Source organism: Watersipora subatra, chromosome 10, assembly GCF_963576615.1.
Source record: "Watersipora subatra chromosome 10, tzWatSuba1.1, whole genome shotgun sequence".
NCBI classification, from domain to species: domain Eukaryota; kingdom Metazoa; phylum Bryozoa; class Gymnolaemata; order Cheilostomatida; family Watersiporidae; genus Watersipora; species Watersipora subatra.
In genome coordinates, this window is record NC_088717.1 from 52,197,879 (window position 1) to 52,220,219 (window position 22,341).

A 22,341-nucleotide genomic window follows, 5' to 3' on the forward strand; every position below is an offset into this window, starting at 1 on the left:
TAAAATCTACAAGAATTGTAAATAAGTTTATCTTTAGCTTGCTCTGTTGGAGTATTTAAGCTGAAGGAAATAAGTCCTTCCGCTAAACCTTCTAATAAAGTAGTGTACAGTGATAGCGAGGAGGTAGATTAAAAAGAAATGGAAAAAATACAAGTGTTCTAAGAAACTGTAAAAAAGTATTGATATCTTCTTTTACTAAACTGGTCTGCAAATTATGAATGATATCAGAATGACCAAAATTATTTTTGATTTAGCCTTTGCCGCATTATACAATTCTTACCCCAACTTTTAACATTGTTACCGAGGGAAAGACCTGTCACGCCGATTTCTCATCTCGTTCTCTTATAATGAATCACAAAGTTCTTCAGCTCATCGGGTCTTTATATTTAATTACTGTTTTTTTAAAGAAACATTAGCAACAAATTTTTAACAGCTTTGGTTTTTAGCCTGAGCTTGGTATGCTTTAGCAATATCACGGTAGCATATTTATTCAGTTGAGAAAAATGGCTTAGTCCAACCCACCACAATCGTCGTTCTCATCAGATCCATCCTTGCAGTTGGGAATCTTGTTGCAAGCCAAACTTGACAGGATGCACTCCCCTGAGTCACAAACAAACTCGCCCGCCTCGCAAGGATTGCACATACAAAATGCTTCGTCTTCGTCTTCTCCATTTTTACAATCATTAATTCCATCGCATCGTAGATTCCAAGAAATGCACCTATAACAGATTTAAAACTAATGCTAAGAATCTCGTTTCAATGTCAAATAATACTTTATTTTTTGAGAAGCAAATCAATCATTTGCGTTTTTAAATGCAAATCGCCTTATGTAAATAGGATACAGGGCAGGCACAGGATGGATATTTCAATTACTTGCCTATAATGATTGGGACTACTACTACTGTGTAATAGTCTATCATATTTACTACTGTGTACTAGTCCATCATATTTACTACTGTATACTAGTCTATCATATTTACTACTATGTACTAGTCTATCATATTTACTACTGTATACTAGTCTGTCATATTTACTACTGTGTACTAGTCTATCATATTTACCACTATGTACTAGTCTATCATATTTACTACTGTATACCAGTATATCATGTTCACTACTGTATACTAGTCTATCATATTTACTACTGTATACTAGCCTATCATATTTACTAGTGTATACAAGTCTATCATATTCACTACCATATAATAGACTATCATATTTACTACTATGTACTAGTCTTTTATACTTACTTTTGGCTCTAGCTTATTTCGACACTAACAAATACATATTTTGCTGCTGTTAAACGCTGCCAATACATCTTACCTATAGAGAGTATTCACTAAGATAAGTTTACTTACGTTCCATCTGGGCAAGTAAACTCATTTGCATCACACTTAGCCTTATCATCAGGTACACATTGTTGCTTGTTGTTGACTAGAGTATGGTTAGCATTACACCTGCACATAGCAGCACCAGAACTGCTGGAATAACACTTGGCACCACCGCTACAGCAACCAGCGCCATTGTTAAAATTGCATTGGTTTTTGGCCATACCTGCAAGAGATAATGCAACACTATATATATACAACAGCTGGAACAAATCTATTGTTTGAAACACATGAAAAGAGTTTGTGACGGTAAATACACAGTAAAAACTTTATATACATAAAAGTGGTTTGAAGGCATCTGGAAACTTTCGGAAAAACGATATAAAAGCAAAACCATTTAGTTAATCACTCAGAGTTGTTAAGTAGTCTGTAATTTATAGATGTGTTGGTTGTTTGGGGTTGGGACGCGTTCTTACCAATTAATTCAACCCTATTGATGATGGAACCAACCAAAGTTTCCAGAAGCTACACTTATTAAGAAGCTTTATAAACTATAACACACAAATACTTCATTGCATTTATGAAAAAAGCCATTTTGGAAAAGTGAAAAATTACGTTGAATATTTAAAAAACTATTTTCTGCCTTCCAATGTTGTCAACCAATGCTCCAGCTTACCGACTGTAGCCTATTGCTAGCTATTAACTTCTACTGAGTAGGAAACTTAACAACTATGAGATTTTACCACTATACTAAATAAGGCTGCTACTAGGAGAGTAATGGTATATGCTGAAGGAAGCACTTACATCTGGTCTGATTTCGATCAAAGACTTGTACATCATACGCGCTTCCACCAGGTGCATCTCTATTCTCATACAAAGTTTGCCTACCACTTCCTGTAAACTTGTTAGCCACGTTCACTGACTCAAACCAGTCATCCGACCAATAGACAAGTTCGTTATACACAGCCAGCCGATATGGGACCATCAGATTAGTCATTATGATCTCCTTATTCAAACCTGCAAACAAAATGACATTGCTTACTAGCTCAGTGAACTCACACAGCTTGTACTTTTGGATGTACGATACCAATGCCAACATCAACAAAACACAAATCATTGAGATATTCAGAGTTATTGATTCAGTTAACATCCTTTAAAATCAATATATTTACTAAGTTTTCTTCGAATGGCTACTATGCTGATTTCTTACTTCATCACACCTGATTGGAGCCTATCTAAAGCCAAGTGTTTGCAGCAGATTAAAGCTGCATTTGTTCTGAGTATTATACTTCGTAACTACTGATATTTCCAAAAGGCTTTCATTTCCCTTTCTATTAGAAGAAAGTCATTTTAAGTACTATAAACAGGCACAAAATTGTCGTAATCAAGTAGAATGAATTGCGTTTTCCTGCTACAATGTACCATGCATAAATAACCTACGTCACAGAGATATGGCAAGCAATTAAGATGTGACCCTACAGAGATAGCGCATACTACAGTAATATGTTACGCTTTAAAAAGATAGTGAGTTGCAGACATGCAACATAAGGACAGAGATGTAGCGTACTAGACAAATGTAAATCACCGAACTCATATGGCATGATACGAAGACAGCACAGATGATAGGAATGTAACATGCTAGGGAGAGATGACACGCTGCAGAGGTGCAACATGCTACATAAACTCATTTGCAAAACCAGCCTGTGTAGTCAACTCTAGCCATGATCTCCTGAATGTAGTCCACATAGTATAGTTTCTCCTCTATCCAGTCTATGGTGAGGCCATATACAAACCAAGTATCCGTGACAATTTGGTTAACTTCATTGCCCGCTAAATTTGCTCTTCGTATGACTTGAAAGCTCCAAAATATGTACCTGCAGCAGAAAATTGAGTAATGCCGCTTTGGTAGAGTGTGACGGAAGACAGCTTGGTTAGGAAGCGGGCTTAATCTATTCAGCTGGCAGGACTAAAACGGCCCAACCAGATGGCCTGAAATAATGCGAAGAGCTTATTGCTTCCACTTGTAATATAACAGTTCACTATTCTGATACTAGGAGAAAAGATTCAGGAAGAGAAAAATTAAAGGCTGCATGTATTTATTGTAAACACACCTAGCTACTGATTACAGGTGTCTTGATATTACCACAACTGTTTGATATCACTTTGAGGGTTGCAACAGTCGGTTTGGTTAAATTTTGGTTCTCACTATATCGCGGTATGTCGGCGTTGTTCTCTCGGCAATTATCTATCGACTATGCGCACTGTGAACCGAAGGCATCGTCGAGACAACGCAGATACATGTGCGTCTGAAAAGTCGGCAGCTGTCACAAAATTTCTCAATAGTTGGCCGAGCATTCCCAACAGCCTGTGCATTGTGTACCATTTCAGCGATGCTGGTTGGACTCGTGCATAGTTCAATCTATAGTTTCTTTCCTGACCGTTGCTGTGAGACTGGTACTTCATCGAATCAGCAACCACATTGTATAATGAGTGCTATACTATGGAATATTTGCTGATGTATACATGGATGGGTTTGTGATAGTACGAGTTTTGTTATCATAGACGATCACCAAAGTATTGTGTGATTTACACTGACATACGCGGATATATTGTGAACCAGCCTCGAGTAAAGACTCGACTCGAAATCTTTTACAAAAATTTAAAAAATAATAATTTTAAAAACAATTCTGTACCAGAACTAAAAAAATTGTTAAGCCATTACTTTTATTGTTACAGGCATTATTTTCATTAGCATTTGGTGATGTGAGCTTTTCACAATGAGTCATAACTTAAACTCACAGCCAATTTCTATAATCTGTTCGCTGTAATACATCATAGCGTAAGTATACAGGCGACAGATCAAACGCAATAAAAAGCATAGAGATAACTGGACTGACCTCTCACAAGGATGTACAACGATGTCATAGGCATTGGAAGAGGAGATTTTGTGAATATTGCTGCCATCCGAGTCAATGATGAAGATGCCCTTATCATCGCCCAGTACTGAGTAATAGATTCTGTCATGGAGCCAGTCATACGTAAGACTCGCGTACAGATGCGCTGACAAAAGAAAGTAGCGGCCAACTAAAAGAACGCCAACGAGTTTCTATTCCAAATATTTAAAATTCCCTCTTTTGCAACACCTGCTAAAAAACTGAATACCTAAGATTTTTAGAATATTTTCACTTTAAACTATTTTTATCTATTGTGTTAGCTTTTATAATCACACTCTAAAGCTGAATACTAAAATGCTTCATAAAACACTTGACAGGCGTGCTGCCAGTTATCAAATATAATATAATAAAGTTGGAGCTGAGGCTTTGGAGATATGCACATTTACTATTATGTGTTTTAAAGCTGCATAGGTTGCGGTGCTTATGTATGTATACCTTGGTTCTAAATATTTACTTGATTGAAACTTAAATTTCTGTTCCAAACAAAAAATTAATGAAGTTTCATTTGACAATAAGTTAAAACATATTTTAAAATTTAACAAAGTGGAAGATTTATTTATTTTACAGATCAGAGACATTAACATTACACATTTGTGCACTCTGCATTGCTTTGAATAACACATGAATGAATTAAAATAACGCATACATTAATTAAAGTTACCCGAAATTTTCACTGCAATTGAAAACTAGCTGGCAATCAAGTTGATAAAATTCTGGCTTGATTAACCAAGTTGTTGCTACCGAAACAATAGCTATTAAAAAGCTCTCAAAATATAAAATAATATGCTGGCAATATTATAAAACTGATAATAATACCAGCAAATTAATCCGCTCTGATTTTAAATATAAACTAAACTTTTGCTTTAGATTAAGTTTTTGGTTGTAAACGGCAGATAATGCTTAAAGAAAAGTTCTTGCGTTACTGTATATAAAAACCTTTATCCAGCTGCTGTACAGCAATAAAATTGTACTCTATAAATTCTTTATTTCATCATGAAAAGGTTTCTATTATAAGTCTCACAAAATGTATTCACCAAACCTTTGGTGAATACATTACTTCACTAGCTAAAGACAATAAGTAAAAACTTATTCCTTAAACTTTGACAAAAGTAGATCAGCTGTGAATAGCATTGTGTAGCAGTCTTTAAAATATATAAAGCTTTTCAACGTCGTCATTAAAACTGTAAACATTTCCACATTTATTATCAAGTAATGCTTGACTAATGGCTGAAAGTATTGTTTTGGAGAGCTGGCCTAGTGCATTGACCAGCTCTCCAAGACAACTCGGCCCTACTCAAGCTACGAAGAACAAAGGAACCAGCCCAGCAGTTTGTGAAATAAGGCAGAGCTTACTTGGCCATGGTACCCATATAAGGAGAAACAACGGGAGAGAGAATCACAGCACCATTGTGTCTTCTTTATCTATGTGCATCCCTGTATATCTCTCATATACAAATACATATATGTATTTTGACTACCACTGTACAGTTATTTTGAAATCGGTGTAGTGCCACAAAGGTAAATATGTGTATTCCTGTATGTCTCTTATATAGAAATACATATATGTATCTTGGTTACCACTGAACAGTTATTCTAAGAGTGGTGTGGTGCCACAAAGGCGTCTTTCTGGCTTCCTTCAACTCCCTTAGTCTTAGCTCCCTGCTAGCAGTTATAGAGCTTACCCGACCATAATAGAAGGATCATTTACATATTTTAGAGCGAGCTACTTCTATAAACATTCTAAATGCTTACAATTAGTTGAAATGTTCTTTAGTCCTGTGCCTTCTAGACCAACGGCCAAAATACCCTCAGGGGAAGACGACTCTATGAAGTATATCTGATCTCTTTTGTAGTCAATGTCAAAAGCATGTACAAAATTCCTTTCAATATACGGAGTGGGCGTAGAAAGGTCTCCTGTTAGACTCAAGCTATGTATTCCCTCCATAGTAGAGTAGAGTAGGTATTCTCCAACATCTGAAACAATATGAAACTGATGATTTGTAAGAGGAGATGATTTCTCCTATTTTGACAGACCCAAGTATATTTTTAAAATACATTGATTCCTTTTTATTGACTCCTTTTGATTTCCTTTTTATGGTATATAATAATATAATATATAGTATATATATTTATATACATACTATATATAAATATATATACTATATATGAGATTTATAAGTATGATTATATATAAATATACATGTATATATATTTATATATAATCATACTTTTATTATATATACTATATATATATATATTATATAATACATTTATAGTATATATAATATGATGAATAACAAAACAATTGAATTCGCGTAATTTTATCGCCGACTGACAGTAATTCCAGCGCTGCCCATGAGTTCTTTCATTTTCAATCAGAGAGCCGGCAGCAAGCATGTAGGTTCTCAAAGCAAATTGCTACACCGCTTTCATGATAGCAACCCATGAACCTGTTTACTGAAGGCAGTTGTCCTTGATGCACGCAAAGGTGCATTTTTGAGTTTTTAATCAAGTGTTTAAAAGGACTTTAAAAGGTGATCAAGAACCAGGCAGAGGTTTGAGACCAAATATTTTAGCCTCCTGGTGGAAAGCAATGATCATATGCGTATGAAGTTTGGGTGAAATCATGCAAAAACGTTGGTTTTTTTCCATTTCTTGGGTGATTTCTTGGGGAACAACTGCAAAACGCAGTGTGTATGACAACTAACAGACACAGACATGCACAATGACAAAGGGGATCTATAAATAGAGATGAGAAAGATCGGCATTTCTACTGTGTGTTACAGAAAAGAAAATTTAGTGGTTATCAAATCTGTGTATTTTATAAAACGATCACTTAATAGGTAGTTTTATATCAATCAATACAATAGTGTGGGGGAAGGTAGGTCAGTTCACACACTGACGATCGATACAACGCGGGGCAGCACAGCCCAATAACCAATCCAGGATCGACTCGGAAGGAGGCGGAGTCAGAGCCCTCGACCAGCTATATAAAGACCAAACAAAGACACAGATAGGCGCAGTTGTTTCACTGCTTCATGATTATGCATGTTCCCTTCTGTATTTCAAGTAAAGTAAATATATACTAATTTGAAACCAAGTGGGTAGTTTTTGCTAGATTAGGCGCAGAGCTAGTAAAGGTGTTCCGTAGGCATCCTTTGCTATAGGGTGAGGGGGAATGAAGAAAGGATTGTTGAGAGGAAAATTGCTATTATTATAACCATTTGTTACCAACCCAGCTGCTTATATGTTTGCACCAGATTTGGTGGAAATGCTCTAAATCTCTTGGTACATTGAATTAAAGCTTATTGGTGAGTTTTGTCAAAATTTTTAGGTAATTTGTTTTTGTTTTTTACAATATATATTATCATGCACAAATCATATTTCTTTGTATCAAAGGTTTTAATAGAACATTGATGAGAATAATTACATAGATACTGATTCAAAAAACCTTTTAATAAGAGATACAGTTGTGCAGTTTCTATAATGAAATCCTGTTTAATTAAGTGTGATACTGCATGTTGCGAAAAAATTTGTGTTTCGCATTTCTGCTATTAAAAGCTCCATCATATTGTATTATATTATAGTTGCATAATATGAATAGTCAAAGAAATTTCTTATTACACTAGTTTTAACTTTTTTTTCTATCTTATTTCAAGAAAACCTTAAACTCCACAAAAAGGATGAAACAGAGAAATTTGCAAACTTTTGCGACAGCTCTCATGTTTCTAAAGATTTAGTCAGCTGTATTTGAATGGGCTACTGTGCATGTGGAGACAAATCTCAATTTATTTTTAACATAAATCAAAATAGAAAATCTATTTACTTATAGATTCTAAGCTTTTTGTGTTTTGCATGTTTTATGAAAATGAGAACAGCAGAAGCAAAAAGAGAACCAAACTAACTTAGCAGGTTAGAAAAGTGAATATATATTAAAGAGAGTAAATAGGTAGCTATAGGGAAAAGATAAGCAAATGTGGCATTTTCCTGTCGCTTACTTAACTGTAGCACTTACCTTCACAAGTGGCTTGATCACCAGCAAGAGTGCCAGAGCTGCAGCCACAACGCGCAGTCAGCATTCCCGGCTGAGCAAAACACAGTTGCTCGCAGCCTCCGTTCATGTCTGAGCATGGAGACGCCGCCTCTACTTGTAATGACGCATCAAACATGGCAATGTCCACGAGACCTCTCAGTCTACCTTTAGGCAACATATGATAGTGTGTCATAAGATTATATTCAGTGTAAGTGTACAACAGATATACATAGCAGCTATGATCATCAGTACATACAGTCTATTCAACTGCTGAAAACTCAATACAGCAGCTGCAGCAAACAAGGACATAGAAAAAAACAAGAAATTCTGTGATATTAAAGTCGAGTCTATAATTAGACTACAATCCAAAACCCTAGGTTATATATTGAAATACACATAAACAATATATATATATGTATAGGAATATAATATATTTATATATAGATGATATATATAAATATAGTACATTCCTATTTATATTGGCTGTGTGTATTCCAATATATATATAAATATGTTATATTTACATGGAATACACATAGTTTTTTATAAACAGAGAGCTGTAGTTTACATACCACGCTGTTAGAGAATAATTCAAAAAGTTCTACAAATAGCAAGATGCATGAATACAACTATGGCGACTAGGACAATCATATCAAACATAAACAATATCTCTCATCATTAATAGTATAGACACTCCGTGCTGCTAAATAAAGGTCCTTCAAACAAGTGTAACTATTGCATTCTCCAACCTCGTACGACGGTAGCTGCAGGTGACGGTTCAGACAGTGGCAGAGATAAAATTTGTCTATGGTTAGAGTCGGCCCAGATAAGCTGTGAATTGAAAACTGTAATCCCAGTAACACTGGAAGAAAATGTGAGCTCCTCTCTTTCAGTGCCATCGGAGCTAGAAAGAGTAGACAACTTTCAATGGATGATGGATGAGCTTTGTGGATTTACCAATTGACAGCTTGCAACAGGTTGCTTGTAGCATACAATTATGACTCAATTGTCATGTGATGGCAGTCTTTGCTCATGTAAATAAACTGTTTGTTCAGAGGAATGTGGGACATCTAGCTCTACTCTATCTCGCAATAAACAGCCAAACTGTCTAAACTCTTGGAACCAAATAACGAAGTCACTCTTTTTCTAGTAATACTGTTGCAGGAATGCAGAAAATTATATATAAAATATATCATTAAAAGATAAAGATCACGGTATTAGCTAGTAAATGTAGTTGTAAAATTTTGTCAAGAAGTCTTCTATATAATTTTGTTATTTATATATATACTAGTAATATATATCTTCTAATAATTTATGACTTTTGGGCATCAAACTATTTGAAAGTTATTAGTTTTAATTATAAAATGTTTTAAATGGAAGTATTAAAATTGAAACTTGGTCTGCTAGCAAACAGTAAATAATCAAAACAGAGACGCGTAACGAAACAAATTTTGCTCCTTAACAAAAGCAGCATTGAAGGGTCATAGCGAGCCTTTCAAAAAGCTTGACGGTATAACAGAACAAAAAATTGGAGTTTACACTATTTATAAAATTCAAAATAAATAGAATTTAGAGCAAAAGAAAATAAAGTAAAAGAAAGAGATATAAGAAAATGAAAAAAGAAGAAATGTAAAGAGAAGAGAATGTGAACAGAAGAAAGGAGCAAAAAAATCAGGAAAGAAAAAAAGAAAGAGACGGTTAAAAGGATTAGATTGGCAACATGGAAAGCGAGGGAAAAAAACTAAAATGAAGAACCGAAAGCAGAGAAAAGAAAAACAAAAGACAGAGAAGTATGGGGGACAAGTGAAAAGAGGGAGAAAGAAAAGACAGAAAAGTATGGGGGACAAGTAAAAAGAGGGAGAAAGAAAAGACAGAAAAGTATGGGGGACAAGTGAAAAGAGGGAGAAAGAAAAGACAGAGAAGTATGAGGGACAAGTGAAAAGAGGGAGAAAGAAAAGACAGAGAAGTATGGGGGACAAGTGAAAAGAGAGAGAAAGAAAAGACAGAAAAGTATGGGGGACAAGTGAAAAGAGGGAGAAAGAAAAGACAGAAAAGTATGGGGGACAAGTGAAAAGAGGGAGAAAGAAAAGACAGAGAAGTATGAGGGACAAGTGAAAAGAGGGAGAAAGAAAAGACAGAGAAGTATGGGGGACAAGTGAAAAGAGGGAGAAAGAAAAGACAGAGAAGTATGGGGGACAAGTAAAAAGAGGGAGAAAGAAAAGACAGAGAAGTATGAGGGACAAGTGAAAAGAGGGAGAAAGAAAAGACAGAGAAGTATGGGGGACAAGTGAAAAGAGGGAGAAAGAAAAGACAGAGAAGTATGGGGGACAAGTGAAAAGAGGGAGAAAGAAAAGACAGAAAAGTATGGGGAACAAGTGAAAAGAGAGAGAAAGAAAAGACAGAGAAGTATGGGGGACAAGTGAAAAGAGGGAGAAAGAAAAGACAGAGAAGTATGGGGGACAAGTAAAAAGAGGGAGAAAGAAAAGACAGAAAAGTATGGGGGACAAGTGAAAAGAGGGAGAAAGAAAATACAGAGAAGTATGAGGGACAAGTGAAAAGAGGGAGAAAGAAAAGACAGAGAAGTATGGGGGACAAGTGAAAAGAGGGAGAAAGAAAAGACAGAGAAGTATGGGGGACAAGTAAAAAGAGGGAGAAAGAAAAGACAGAAAAGTATGGGGGACAAGTGAAAAGAGGGAGAAAGAAAAGACAGAGAAGTATGGGGGACAAGTAAAAAGAGGGAGAAAGAAAAGACAGAAAAGTATGGGGGACAAGTGAAAAGAGGGAGAAAGAAAAGACAGAGAAGTATGAGGGACAAGTGAAAAGAGGGAGAAAGAAAAGACAGAGAAGTATGGGGGACAAGTAAAAAGAGGGAGAAAGAAAAGACAGAAAAGTATGGGGGACAAGTGAAAAGAGGGAGAAAGAAAAGACAGAGAAGTATGGGGGACAAGTGAAAAGAGGGAGAAAGAAAAGACAGAGAAGTATGGGGGACAAGTAAAAAGAGGGAGAAAGAAAAGACAGAAAAGTATGGGGGACAAGTGAAAAGAGGGAGAAAGAAAAGACAGAGAAGTATGAGGGACAAGTGAAAAGAGAGAGAAAGAAAGGAAAGAAAAAAAACAGAAAAGTTAGAAAGGATGGAGAGAGTGTGAAAGCAAAGAAGGGAGATAAAAGAGACAGAAAAGAAAGACAAAGAGAGAAGGGAAGAGGGCGAGGAACAGAGGTAGAAGGAGAGACGTTGTGAGCAAGAAGTAGGAGAGCTTACTTGGCGCTATAGATAATGCCGGACTGGAGTTCTGCCCAATATATTTTATTGCTTGACGGGTCACAATGTACAGTGGAGGGGCTGAAGATACCCTGTGTGATTATGGCTGTGAGATTGGAGCCATCAAGATGCATTCTGGCTATCTTAGGGTAAGCGCCAATATCGGTCCAATAGATATACCTAAAGAAGAGAAGACAACACTCTAATTTAGGCACACATACAAATATACTTACGCGTCTAACGGAATGAGCTGAGTAGAAAGAGAAACAGTGATTTTCTCTATTTCTGAAACCGTATTTTAAGTATAATGTCTTGAAATATCCATGCATTAATAGTACATCTATCATTACCAGCAATGACAATGAACTTGCACAAACTTCTAGTAATTTATCAGAAAGTATCGGTATTTTTTATCATTTGAGATTGTTTTGATGTTTGAGGTGATCTGACTGTCAGGATGCTTCAAGATTAAAATAGACAAAACTTGATCACAGTTAAAATGCTCAGACCAAGTGAAAGTGCAGTTATGAGGCGTATAGCTGCACATCAGCAAAGAGACAGAGTAGAGACGTATAGTGCAGCAACTTGACCGCAATAGCCGATAGCAATGGCGGGAGAGACAGGCAGCCGTGCTACTACTGAAGCCATTGCTCAAGTATTTTTGTTGCAAGCATCTTTTGCGTGATAAAGTTTTGTCAATTTCAACCTTGAAACATTTTGGCAAATTGTAGAAAATACCAATATTAAATTTTTCTGATAAAAGTTACTAAAAATTTGTTTAAATTCATCTTTAGGCAAATATGTATATGCACAGCTTGCGATACAATTCTAGTACACACAGTGATAAAACCAGGGTGCTAACACCAAAACGATTACGCCCCAACATTTAACCAAGATGTAGAAGCTAGAAAGGTTTTACGCTTTACTAGGCTAAGGCTAATGATGTACAAAAATTAGAAATCAAACCAGAGTTTACAATTAGTATAAAGTGACATAGAATTACCGGTTAATCGGGTCAATTGTAAGCTGGTGTGGTCTCTCTGTAACTGTCTGGTAAATAATGGTTCGAAGTGTGGCATCTTTCTTCATTACCTCAATGAGTGACGTTTCAGATAAATGGTTGGCAAAGTATAGGTACCCTGTGAAAACGATATGTAAGTGTAGTTTACAAAAAGAAACACTGAGATATGCTCATGTTTTACAGAATACACATGGCTCTGTCTCTTCTGTGGGTAAATGTGATTGGCCAATAGCATGGAGTTATAAGCCAATTGTAGTAATAAAAGTAAAAAATAAAGCTGAAACACCAAATTTTATAGTAACAGAAATTTTTAGAAAGCTGTGGCAGCTGTAAAAATTGTATTTTTAAAGGCATATTGCTGTTCTTATCACTTTTTAGGTGTATACATGTATGTGCGCCTTTTCTGTAGATTAGTTCCTGTGTGAAAAGGGTTTATATCAAAATGCTTTACAAATGTATGACAGTAAGATTAATGAGAATTTTTTCTCTGCAAATAATTAAAAATAACACAACAGGTAAAAATTATACTAATTAAACACTGGAGGCATTTAGTCTATAATAAAATACGTAATGTTTCCATCTTGGTTGGTTTGAAGAGACATTGGAACAGAATAGACTACGCAAACAGAAGAAATATTTATATATGCATAGAGCCACAGATTGTGGATATTTTAATATTGAGGTGACCCACTGGTATATTTTCTGTTGGTCTAAATGGCACTACTGAATAATAATGTTATCAACGAGGCAGATAACAATAACTTGCCCTATTGAAGTTGTAAGTTAATATAATGGCTCTAATTACAATAGGTTAACTAAAGAAAAAACGTATTCTCATTTATAATAAAACATTGTTTGTGAGCACAGGTGACTGGCAGAGAAGGAAAAAGCAAATAAGGATAAAATTTAGAGTTGTCACGCCTTGCAGTGTTTACCAATTATGCCACAAAGTTAATGGTTGAGCTCACATCTCTCTTCATTTTATTTACAACTACTTGTTACAATAATGTTGTGGAAACAGCAGAGCCACCCCTGAGGTAGGTCAGCAAGCAGAACATGATTTCCAAATACGCCAGCAGTGGCCAGCGTAGTGAAAAAGATTTGAACACAAGGCGAGCTTACCCATGGACAATGACATAGCTGCACTCGAATATTACACTTGCGTTTTGTGCTATGATTGTTTATAGGTAAAATAAATCACACGTCAAAGTTGTAACCACTTATTATCGCATATTAAATTATTATAGTTGGTGGCAATAAGAAAAGTGTCTAGACTTCCAACATGGCCAAGTCATAAACCTGCCAGAGTATAGGTTCCTTTACAATATAGAGCTGTAAATTAATAGTTTATGTTACAAAACCAATCACTTTACATATACATACAGTAGGGGCTTTCTGGCAGGCTGCAGTTAAATCACTTACAAATAGGTTTGCCAGCTAGAAAAAGTTCTAGGAGAGATAAGTTAGTCAGAATACATCACTACTATATAAAAGCTTCATTCCGACTAAACGCAATTCATGTTTTTATGTTACATCCACCATACACAAGATCTTGCATTAATTTCAAAATTTGCAGTCAGCAAGATAGTCACGTAAATTAATTTTATTTTTGCCAACTTTCATAAAATTTTACTGCTGCTAGCAGCGCTGCGATAAAATTGCAGAGTATATAGTGAGAGGTGGTGTTTATTAGAAATACCTGATATCCAATCATACACTATCCCTGTCACAGCTATTCCGCCAAGTTTAGTTCCAATGAGATGCTTATTCACGGCAGTGTCGATAGAGAAGACATTTATGCCGTAGGTAGCGCTGCTAGGGGATTGATCAGTCCAGTAGACTAGCCTGCAAAGCAATAGCCATAACTTAATCACTCAGGCTACATGAATTATCTTGTACGTAGGAGACTTTCATGTGTAATAACTACGTGCACAATTAATCTTGTACGTAGAAAGGTGGTAGTACACTTGGCTGGAAAACCGCATATTCAGGTTTGATCCTTATGCAGTGAAATCTTTTTTTAACACTGTTAGCGTTGCTTCAAGCAAGCGAACAAACAGACACGGCTCCTCGTATAGTGAAGATTATTCCAATGTATTAACCATTTAACTGTTGCAAGTACACTATAGGTTTAAAAATAAAAAATTTTCAGCCAACCTATACATTGAACAAAAGTTCAAATCTTAAAGCTGTGCATCTTGAGCAATAGCCTTTGGTATATTGTAAAATTTAGGGCTCATAATAAGTAATATTACGATACTAATAGTAATTTCAACTCATTTCTAACAGCAAAATTTTCAAATTTTTGTAGTCAAATCTTATAAATGATGTACGGTAACTATCTTAAAATTAAAGTCTAAAGTTAAATTAGCCCATCAAACAAGGTTAGATTATATGACAGAACAAATGGTTAGATATTATTTTGCTAAAAAGAGTAGAGTGGATCAGTATATATGTAATATATGTTATATGTATTTACTTCTCTTTAGCATTAGGATCAATACGAACATGTAATATATGTTATATGTATGTACCTGTCTTTAACATTAGGAGCATTATGAATGTGTAATATATGTTTTATGTATGTACCTTTCCTTGACATTAGGAGCAATATGGACGTCAGCGGATTCATCACCTTCGGAGCCAAAGTAAGCAATTGCCTCCCCCTGATCACTGCTGTTTAATGGGTAACCATGAACTTCATTTTGAAGTGTGGCAAGAACGAAGCTCTCATACACTGTAAAATACAACAAAGAAACTGATGGTTATTTGATTTGTAATCTAGTTAGCTCGTACGGTTTGAACGGTGTAAATAATAAACAACCAGAAGATTTCAAAGTTTTGTGATTTCATCCTTAAATAATGTCATGCAGTCCAATGTTAGATGTGACCTACTTTCACATTTTCCATCTACCAGCCTGTATCCAGCTCCGCACAGACACTTTGAAACATTCTGAGCATCTGATACACAGATATGCTCACAGTTGTGTTCTGCGCAAGGACTTCCTGTAGCTGAAAAGTGAAGTGAAAGCTGATCAACAAAATGCTAACATCAATGAAATAAAGAAGCTAACAAGAATCAAGCAACACATCTATTTCAGCTCATTTTATTAGACTGCGACCTATTGTGAGTACTTCCTGGTAGTAGAACATATTGTGAGTACTTCATACTAGTAGAACTTATTGTGAGCACTCCATGCTAGTAGAACTTATTGTGAGTACTTCCTGCTAGTAGAACCTATTGTGATCAGAATACTTTATAAGGCTGCACCCTGTTGGCCAATTGAAGATACAACAAGAGTGTAATTTATTTTAAAATTTGTGATCATGTGAATGCAGGGTATTTGCAACTCGAAAGCACACATTGACGAGTGCATGCTTGTCTGTTCATATTGAGTTTCATGCATCTATCTGGTTAATGCAGTTTTTTGAACTCACCCAAGTGTCTTGCATGTTCATAAACATGTATCTGGTGAAGGTCAGTGATCCCAAACCGTATCGTCTGAGTGTCCGTGGCATTTTCTACAGCTGACACCGATGCCAGAATCTGAAGCAAAACTAATGAATTGAGCGTAGCTCTTGATACTAACTTTCTTAGCTGGACTAGTGTGAAAAACCTCTAGTTAACAATAAATCAAAATTTTGTACATTGTTGATATTTCCTTGATATTAAAAACCTGTGAAATAAACTATACAATTTTAACGTGTTTTATAAAAGGTGAGATTATCAGTTACAATAGGCAAAATGGAATATGCAAAATAAACTAATCGACTCACAAATTCTCTACTTTCTTAATTACAAAGTTTGCAAAAATACAAGGTGACATATAACAAGCTTAAACTATGAGAGTGTTTGCTATGTAAACGCAACCATAACCTGCATATTGTAGTCAGTGTAGTAAAGATTATATCTGGGTTGTCACCTACTTTTTGCTGTCAGTGTTTTAAAGATCACTGCAGCTTATAGTCAGTCAGAGGAGCATAGGTCACCAGCACAGCATAGTTGCTGAAATAAAGACCATCTGTACAGAGTGGTCAATGTAGTAAAGAGAGCATCTGTACAGCATAGCATAGTCATTAGACTAAATGCCACTTGCATGGTGTAGTCAGTGAAGTAAAGAGCACCTGCATGATGTAGTCACTGAAGTAAAGCGCACAGTGTAGTCAGTGTAGTAAAAATCACATGTATGCTATCTATAATCAGTGTAATAAAGATCACCTGCACTGTCTAGTCAATATAGTAAAGATCACCTGCACAGTGTAGTCTATATAGTAAAGATCACCTGCACAGTGTAGTCAATATAGTAAAGATCACCTGCACAGTGTAGTCAATATAGTAAAGATCACCTGCACAGTGTAGTCGGTGTAGTAAAGACGGCCTTGATAGTATGCAATTCCAATTGGATGTGAAAGATTCCGTATACGGTCAATTACATTCACAGGTTGAAAAGGTTGTCTGTTCAAATCCAACATTTGAATCTACAAACAAATAATAAGCAACAAGTGTAGATGGGTCATGTGAATATGTAAGGGCTAAATAAAGTATAATATAAATCATAGTCATAAAAAAGAATATGCAATAAAGTCTTGAGTAACCTTCTATAAATAAAACGCAAATGGTGATAGCGAAGGAGATCAAGATGCAAAGAGCTTTTTATTTTTTTTCATAAACTCCATTAGTTTTTTAAGTGCAATAAGTAATTTTACCTATGGTTGTCTACTTATGTGTATTCTCCTAGTAGCCATGTTTGCTAGGGTTTGCCCAGTATCAAGCAGTCATTATGATAAAAAAAGGTTTTGCACCCTAAATGGGTTTATAACTTTGTTAGTTTTTGACAGATCTTGGGCAAGTTGCCAAAAACAATTTAATGAGACATAAGTTTGTTTTTATTAAAAAAAATCTGTCATATTTGACCTACTAAGCAAATTTTTGTTAAGGCTTTCAAGTTGTGGGAATAGCGAAAGTTTTTGATCATTTACAGAACATGTGGTTTGTGGTAACATCATAATTCAATGCAGTTTAATGTCAGATAAAATATAATACATGTACTTGGCTTTAGCAGGTTTTGATACATTCTTGTAACAACACTACATAAAATATGTTTAATAACACATGATTTTTCAGCAATAAAGGGTGTGAAGTCTTAAAGTTTAAAATTTACAAAGCAAATTAATAAACAAACTCTCACTAAAAAATAATAGCGCGAGTTTGGAAAAAAATTTTGTTAAATGTCAAAGCTTTTTGCACACAAAAATATTTGGCAACAAAAAAAACTGCTGAACTGTATAAATTAGATAAATCATAAAAAGAACTTCAAAAACACCTTTTCAAGAGTAAATTCTAAATGTGTCTACTGAATCTTAAAAGCTCAGTAAAACAATGAAGCTGCCAAAATTTTGGGAGTTTTGGTACAATTCAAGTTAAAATCTTGACAGTGAGATTAGCTGTTGCTTTTTTAACGGCTCTAAATAGCAATAAAACATTTTATTTTCATTTATGCTTCTCTCCATTAAGAGATTGTAAAATATATAGAAATTACTGTATTTCAAATCACTGCAAGTAAAAAACAAAAACCTTAATGGCACTAGCTTTAGAAGTTATGCTTTTTTAATATATCCGCTTTATGCAGTTTTTTAAAAACATGGAAAGACTTGCGATTGAAGCAGTTTGAGTTGAGCCCTGCCTACAGAATCTGCGTCTAACCATAAAGCAGTTTATTCAATGCACTCACCACATGATATCTCTGTAAATTGAGCTCATGCTAAAACTCTTCAACTGATCATTGAAAATATAATTATCAATGAATAGTTATTGATAATAGTTATTGATAACCTCTGAATTTCTCAGTCGTCTAGATGTCAGAAATCATGTAAAATGTAAAATATTAAAATTTCCACAAACAAGTGTACTCACGGATCGCATGCCAGCATTTGTCCAGAAGAGGCGGTTTCTCTCAATATCTATTGTCAGCTCATCTACATGATGCAGGCTGTCAGTCCAGAGAATCTCTGCTCCGGATCCATCCAGATTCATTGATGCTATTTTCTGTGGAACATCTGTTGCTCCTATGTCAATCCAGTATAGCTTCCTGTAAACATAATCTTCAGTACTAACAGTATACTGACTAACAGTTGACTAACAGCCCACCGGTTAACAGTTGACTAACTAACTGTTCACTAAATAACAGTTCAATAACTAACAGTTCAGTGACTAACAGCTCACTAACTAACAGTTCAGTAACTAACAGTTCAGTAACTAACAGTTCAGTAACTAACAGCTCACTAACTAACAGTTCACTAAATAACAGTTCAGTAACTAACAGTTCACTAACTAACAGTTAGGTGACTAACAGTTCAGTAACTAACAGTTCACTAACTAACAGTTCACTAACTAACAGTTCAGTAACTAACAGTTCATTAACTAACAGTTCGCTAACTAACATCAAAAGGTTGACTTGCAACAAAATTCACATTACAGTTATTTGGTATCAAAAGATTCACCATGTCTTACTCTGTTGTGTTGTAAGTGCCAAATATGTGGAAATGTGATTACAAGCTCTTAAAAACTCAAAAACAAAAAGCCGCCGTAGATTAGAATCTCTTTATTTCGATGACATAACCACGAAATTTAGTTATTGTCTTGTCACGTATGTTCTCACGTGAATTGAAAGGCCAATACAAAGCTCAATATAAAACTTATCGTAGTACTAGTTTATGACAAACACTTCGGGTTTTACCGACGACCCCGTATCAAATATAGGTGCTCGCTACTTTACAGTTTTGTTTCGGCATTATTCAATCGTCAAGTCATAATCTGATCATGTGACCCAATACTTCGCAAATAATTTCTGCAGCAATTTTCCATTATCACAAGTGACCGACAGGCTCGTCATGATTATCAGACAATGATAAGTACTCCTTCAAGCTAAGGCTAAAAAATTAAACAAATTTTTACGGTAAGTTATAAGATATCAGTGCTAAAAGTGACAGCATTACGATAACAATAAGACAGACGTGCAAGAACAACAGACATAGTTTTATTCAATGCGTGAAGTATATTTGTGAAAATATTTCGACGAATAAGGTTGCAAGAAAGTGTAAACAGAAACCATCTCACACAACTACATCACATTTGAGCCGTTTTGGATAGGGAATCCAAACTACGGCGGTCTCGTGTCGCTGCGATTTTCTATTCGTTTTTGAGCTTTTAAGAGCTTGTAATCACCTTTCCACATATTTCGCACCTACAACACAACAGAGTGAAACATGGTGAATCTTTTCATATCAAATAATGGTAATGTGAATTTGGTTGCAAGTCAACCTTTAAGTAACTAACAGTTCGCTAACTAACAGTTAAGTAACTAACAGTTCACTAACTAACAGCTCACTAACTAACAGTTCAGTAACTAACAGTTCACTAACTAACAGTTCAGTAACTAACAGTTCAGTAACCAACAGCTCACTAACTAACCGTTTAGTAACTAACAGCTCGCTAACTAACAGTTCAGTAACTAACAGTTCAGTAACCAACAGCTCACTAACTAACCGTTTAGTAACTAACAGCTCGCTAACTAACAGTTCAGTAACTAACAGTCCAGTAACTAACAGTTCAGTAACCAACAGCTCACTAACTAACAGTTCAGTAACTAACAGCTCGCTAAATAATAATCAGCTAACTGCTTCACTAGCTACTAACCACAAAGTTTTTGATAAGAAGCAGGTTAATCATATTGTTTACTGTTAGTAGTGCATTAATGTGTGAGAGTGGAGTTAAAGAATTCATCAGGTAGGTCCGGGCTATTTAAACCTTACATCTGACACTGTACTATCACATCAGGTAGGTCCGGGCTATTTAAACCTTACATCTGACATCAGACATCTGACATCTGACATCTGACATCTGACACTGTACCATCACATATTTTGCATCAATAAATTTTCTTACTTTTGATTACTTTATCTTGATCATATTGGCACATTATCTTATCACAAACTATATGACTATATTTATCCCAAGCAGATGGTGACAATATGCTTTATTATAAAGCTGGGGTTATTTTGAGGCAGACTTAGAAATACCTTCTAGCAAAAATATGAAACTAACTTTATTTGAAAGAAATGTGGTCAAATATCATGAGTCATGAATTACTAATTGTCGCCAAGATAAAATTTAAAGGGTACTTTTACTAGTCAATCTGTAAAATCATAAATTGTTCTCTACAAGCATAAAGGAGGCTTAACATGATCTCGTCAACTTGATTTATAATATTCCTACCCGCTGTTAGAAGTGATAAATAGATTACATAGATACATAGATTTTTTTTACTGCATACACATACATATAAAAGCCCGTTTTCTAACTAATTTGAGTTTCAGTGAGTAAGTTTTCAACGGCAAGTATTTAATCACCGAGAGTGAAAGACTAGAAGCATATAATTACCAGATGTGCTGTCAGAAATAAATCTAAACATCGACATGCGAAGAAGAAAATTTAAATTTTTACCCTCTGGTAGGATCGACACACATAGAAGTAGGTCGACCAACTCCATACATATCGCCTGTGTGTCCAAGAAGTATTGCTCTGTAGTAATCAGGTCCGTCTAGGTTTATCACTGTTACTGTATTGAAGAACCTGAATAAAAGGAAAAAGCAAAAACATTAAATATGATCTGCTTCCCGGTAACCGAAACAAAGACAATGAGATTGTGTCTCTAATGGTTAAACACCAGCCATCAAATGTAGATAATAGACATAGGCAGGCCTCTAGCCCTTTATAAGCATTTTTAGATGTTTATGGAATTATAAACTAAACAACTTCTAAAAGTTTCTCTCAGATAAGTTTATCTATGGGTATATGGTAGTGCTGCACGATATCTTTGCATGTACATTCGGTTATTTGGTCTCAAAATATATCGAATATCAAAAATTATCGAACATTGGAGTTGTCTTCTTTCGATATATAGTGTTAGGCTTTAACATAAACGATACGAGAGGATATTATTTAATATCAGTTGAAAAATAAGAGTTGTCACCTCGTTCTAATGAAGAGAATAGACAACTCCATTTTGCAAAATAAATTCAGATTAAATAATTCGATATTCATATCGACTTGAAAACTGACCAAATATAGAATCATCCCCTGAAATATACATGTATCGTCATATGGAATTTTACCGTGTTATCGTGCAGCACTAGTATATGGGAACAACAACGCTTAATATTTCAAAACACTTTAGCAAAGTTTGCTTACGGCAAGTTGTTACATATAATGAGACCACATCAAACACACATTCCTACTGTCTTGAACAAGCACTGACATGTATTACTTTATCGGTAGATGTGCAGCCAGCTATTTTGTATTTAGCAAAATATATTATTAGCTAAGGCGCAGATGGCAAAGATTTACAAGTGAGAGCGTAACTTTTAAACAGTGAACTACCAATTCAGATCAAACAATTGAGTAATTCTATTCCATGACCATCTTAGAAAAAAAATTGTGAGTCTTTTCTGAGTAACTGGCAGTAATAAATCCATAAACTAACTTTAGTTTAAGATTAAACAAACCTGTGACAAGTTGTCAAACTGAAGACAGATGCTATAGTATGTTTTTGTTTTGAGGCTATTTCAATGAAGCATTGCAATTGGTAGGGTTGATGGTAGACAGAAAGAGGTAGGGCCTATTTTAATTCTATATAGTTGAATACAGAAATAAGGTTTTATTCAGTTAAAAAATTTCATATTGGATG

At 35.1% G+C, this 22,341-nt stretch overlaps 1 protein-coding gene across 1 annotated transcript in view; it reads right to left on the reverse strand.

Moving 5' to 3' along the window:
• The window catches only part of LOC137407193 (low-density lipoprotein receptor-related protein 2-like), a 79,870-nt gene extending 58,211 nt beyond the window's left edge, over positions 1–21,659 (reverse strand). The window contains exons 1-18 of the mRNA XM_068093795.1: positions 21,628–21,659; positions 21,099–21,227; positions 18,510–18,684; positions 16,943–17,074; positions 16,034–16,142; positions 15,491–15,607; positions 15,185–15,332; positions 14,295–14,440; positions 12,578–12,713; positions 11,575–11,754; positions 9,065–9,219; positions 8,298–8,480; positions 6,035–6,256; positions 4,226–4,412; positions 3,030–3,202; positions 2,133–2,345; positions 1,359–1,554; positions 523–719 (exon numbers count right to left, since the gene is read on the reverse strand). Of these exons, the coding sequence (XP_067949896.1) occupies positions 523–719; positions 1,359–1,554; positions 2,133–2,345; positions 3,030–3,202; positions 4,226–4,412; positions 6,035–6,256; positions 8,298–8,480; positions 9,065–9,219; positions 11,575–11,754; positions 12,578–12,713; positions 14,295–14,440; positions 15,185–15,332; positions 15,491–15,607; positions 16,034–16,142; positions 16,943–17,074; positions 18,510–18,684; positions 21,099–21,227; positions 21,628–21,659 (2,830 nt within the window). The remainder of the gene's footprint in view (positions 1–522; positions 720–1,358; positions 1,555–2,132; positions 2,346–3,029; positions 3,203–4,225; positions 4,413–6,034; positions 6,257–8,297; positions 8,481–9,064; positions 9,220–11,574; positions 11,755–12,577; positions 12,714–14,294; positions 14,441–15,184; positions 15,333–15,490; positions 15,608–16,033; positions 16,143–16,942; positions 17,075–18,509; positions 18,685–21,098; positions 21,228–21,627) is intronic.
• Positions 21,660–22,341: the final 682 nt, after the last annotated feature.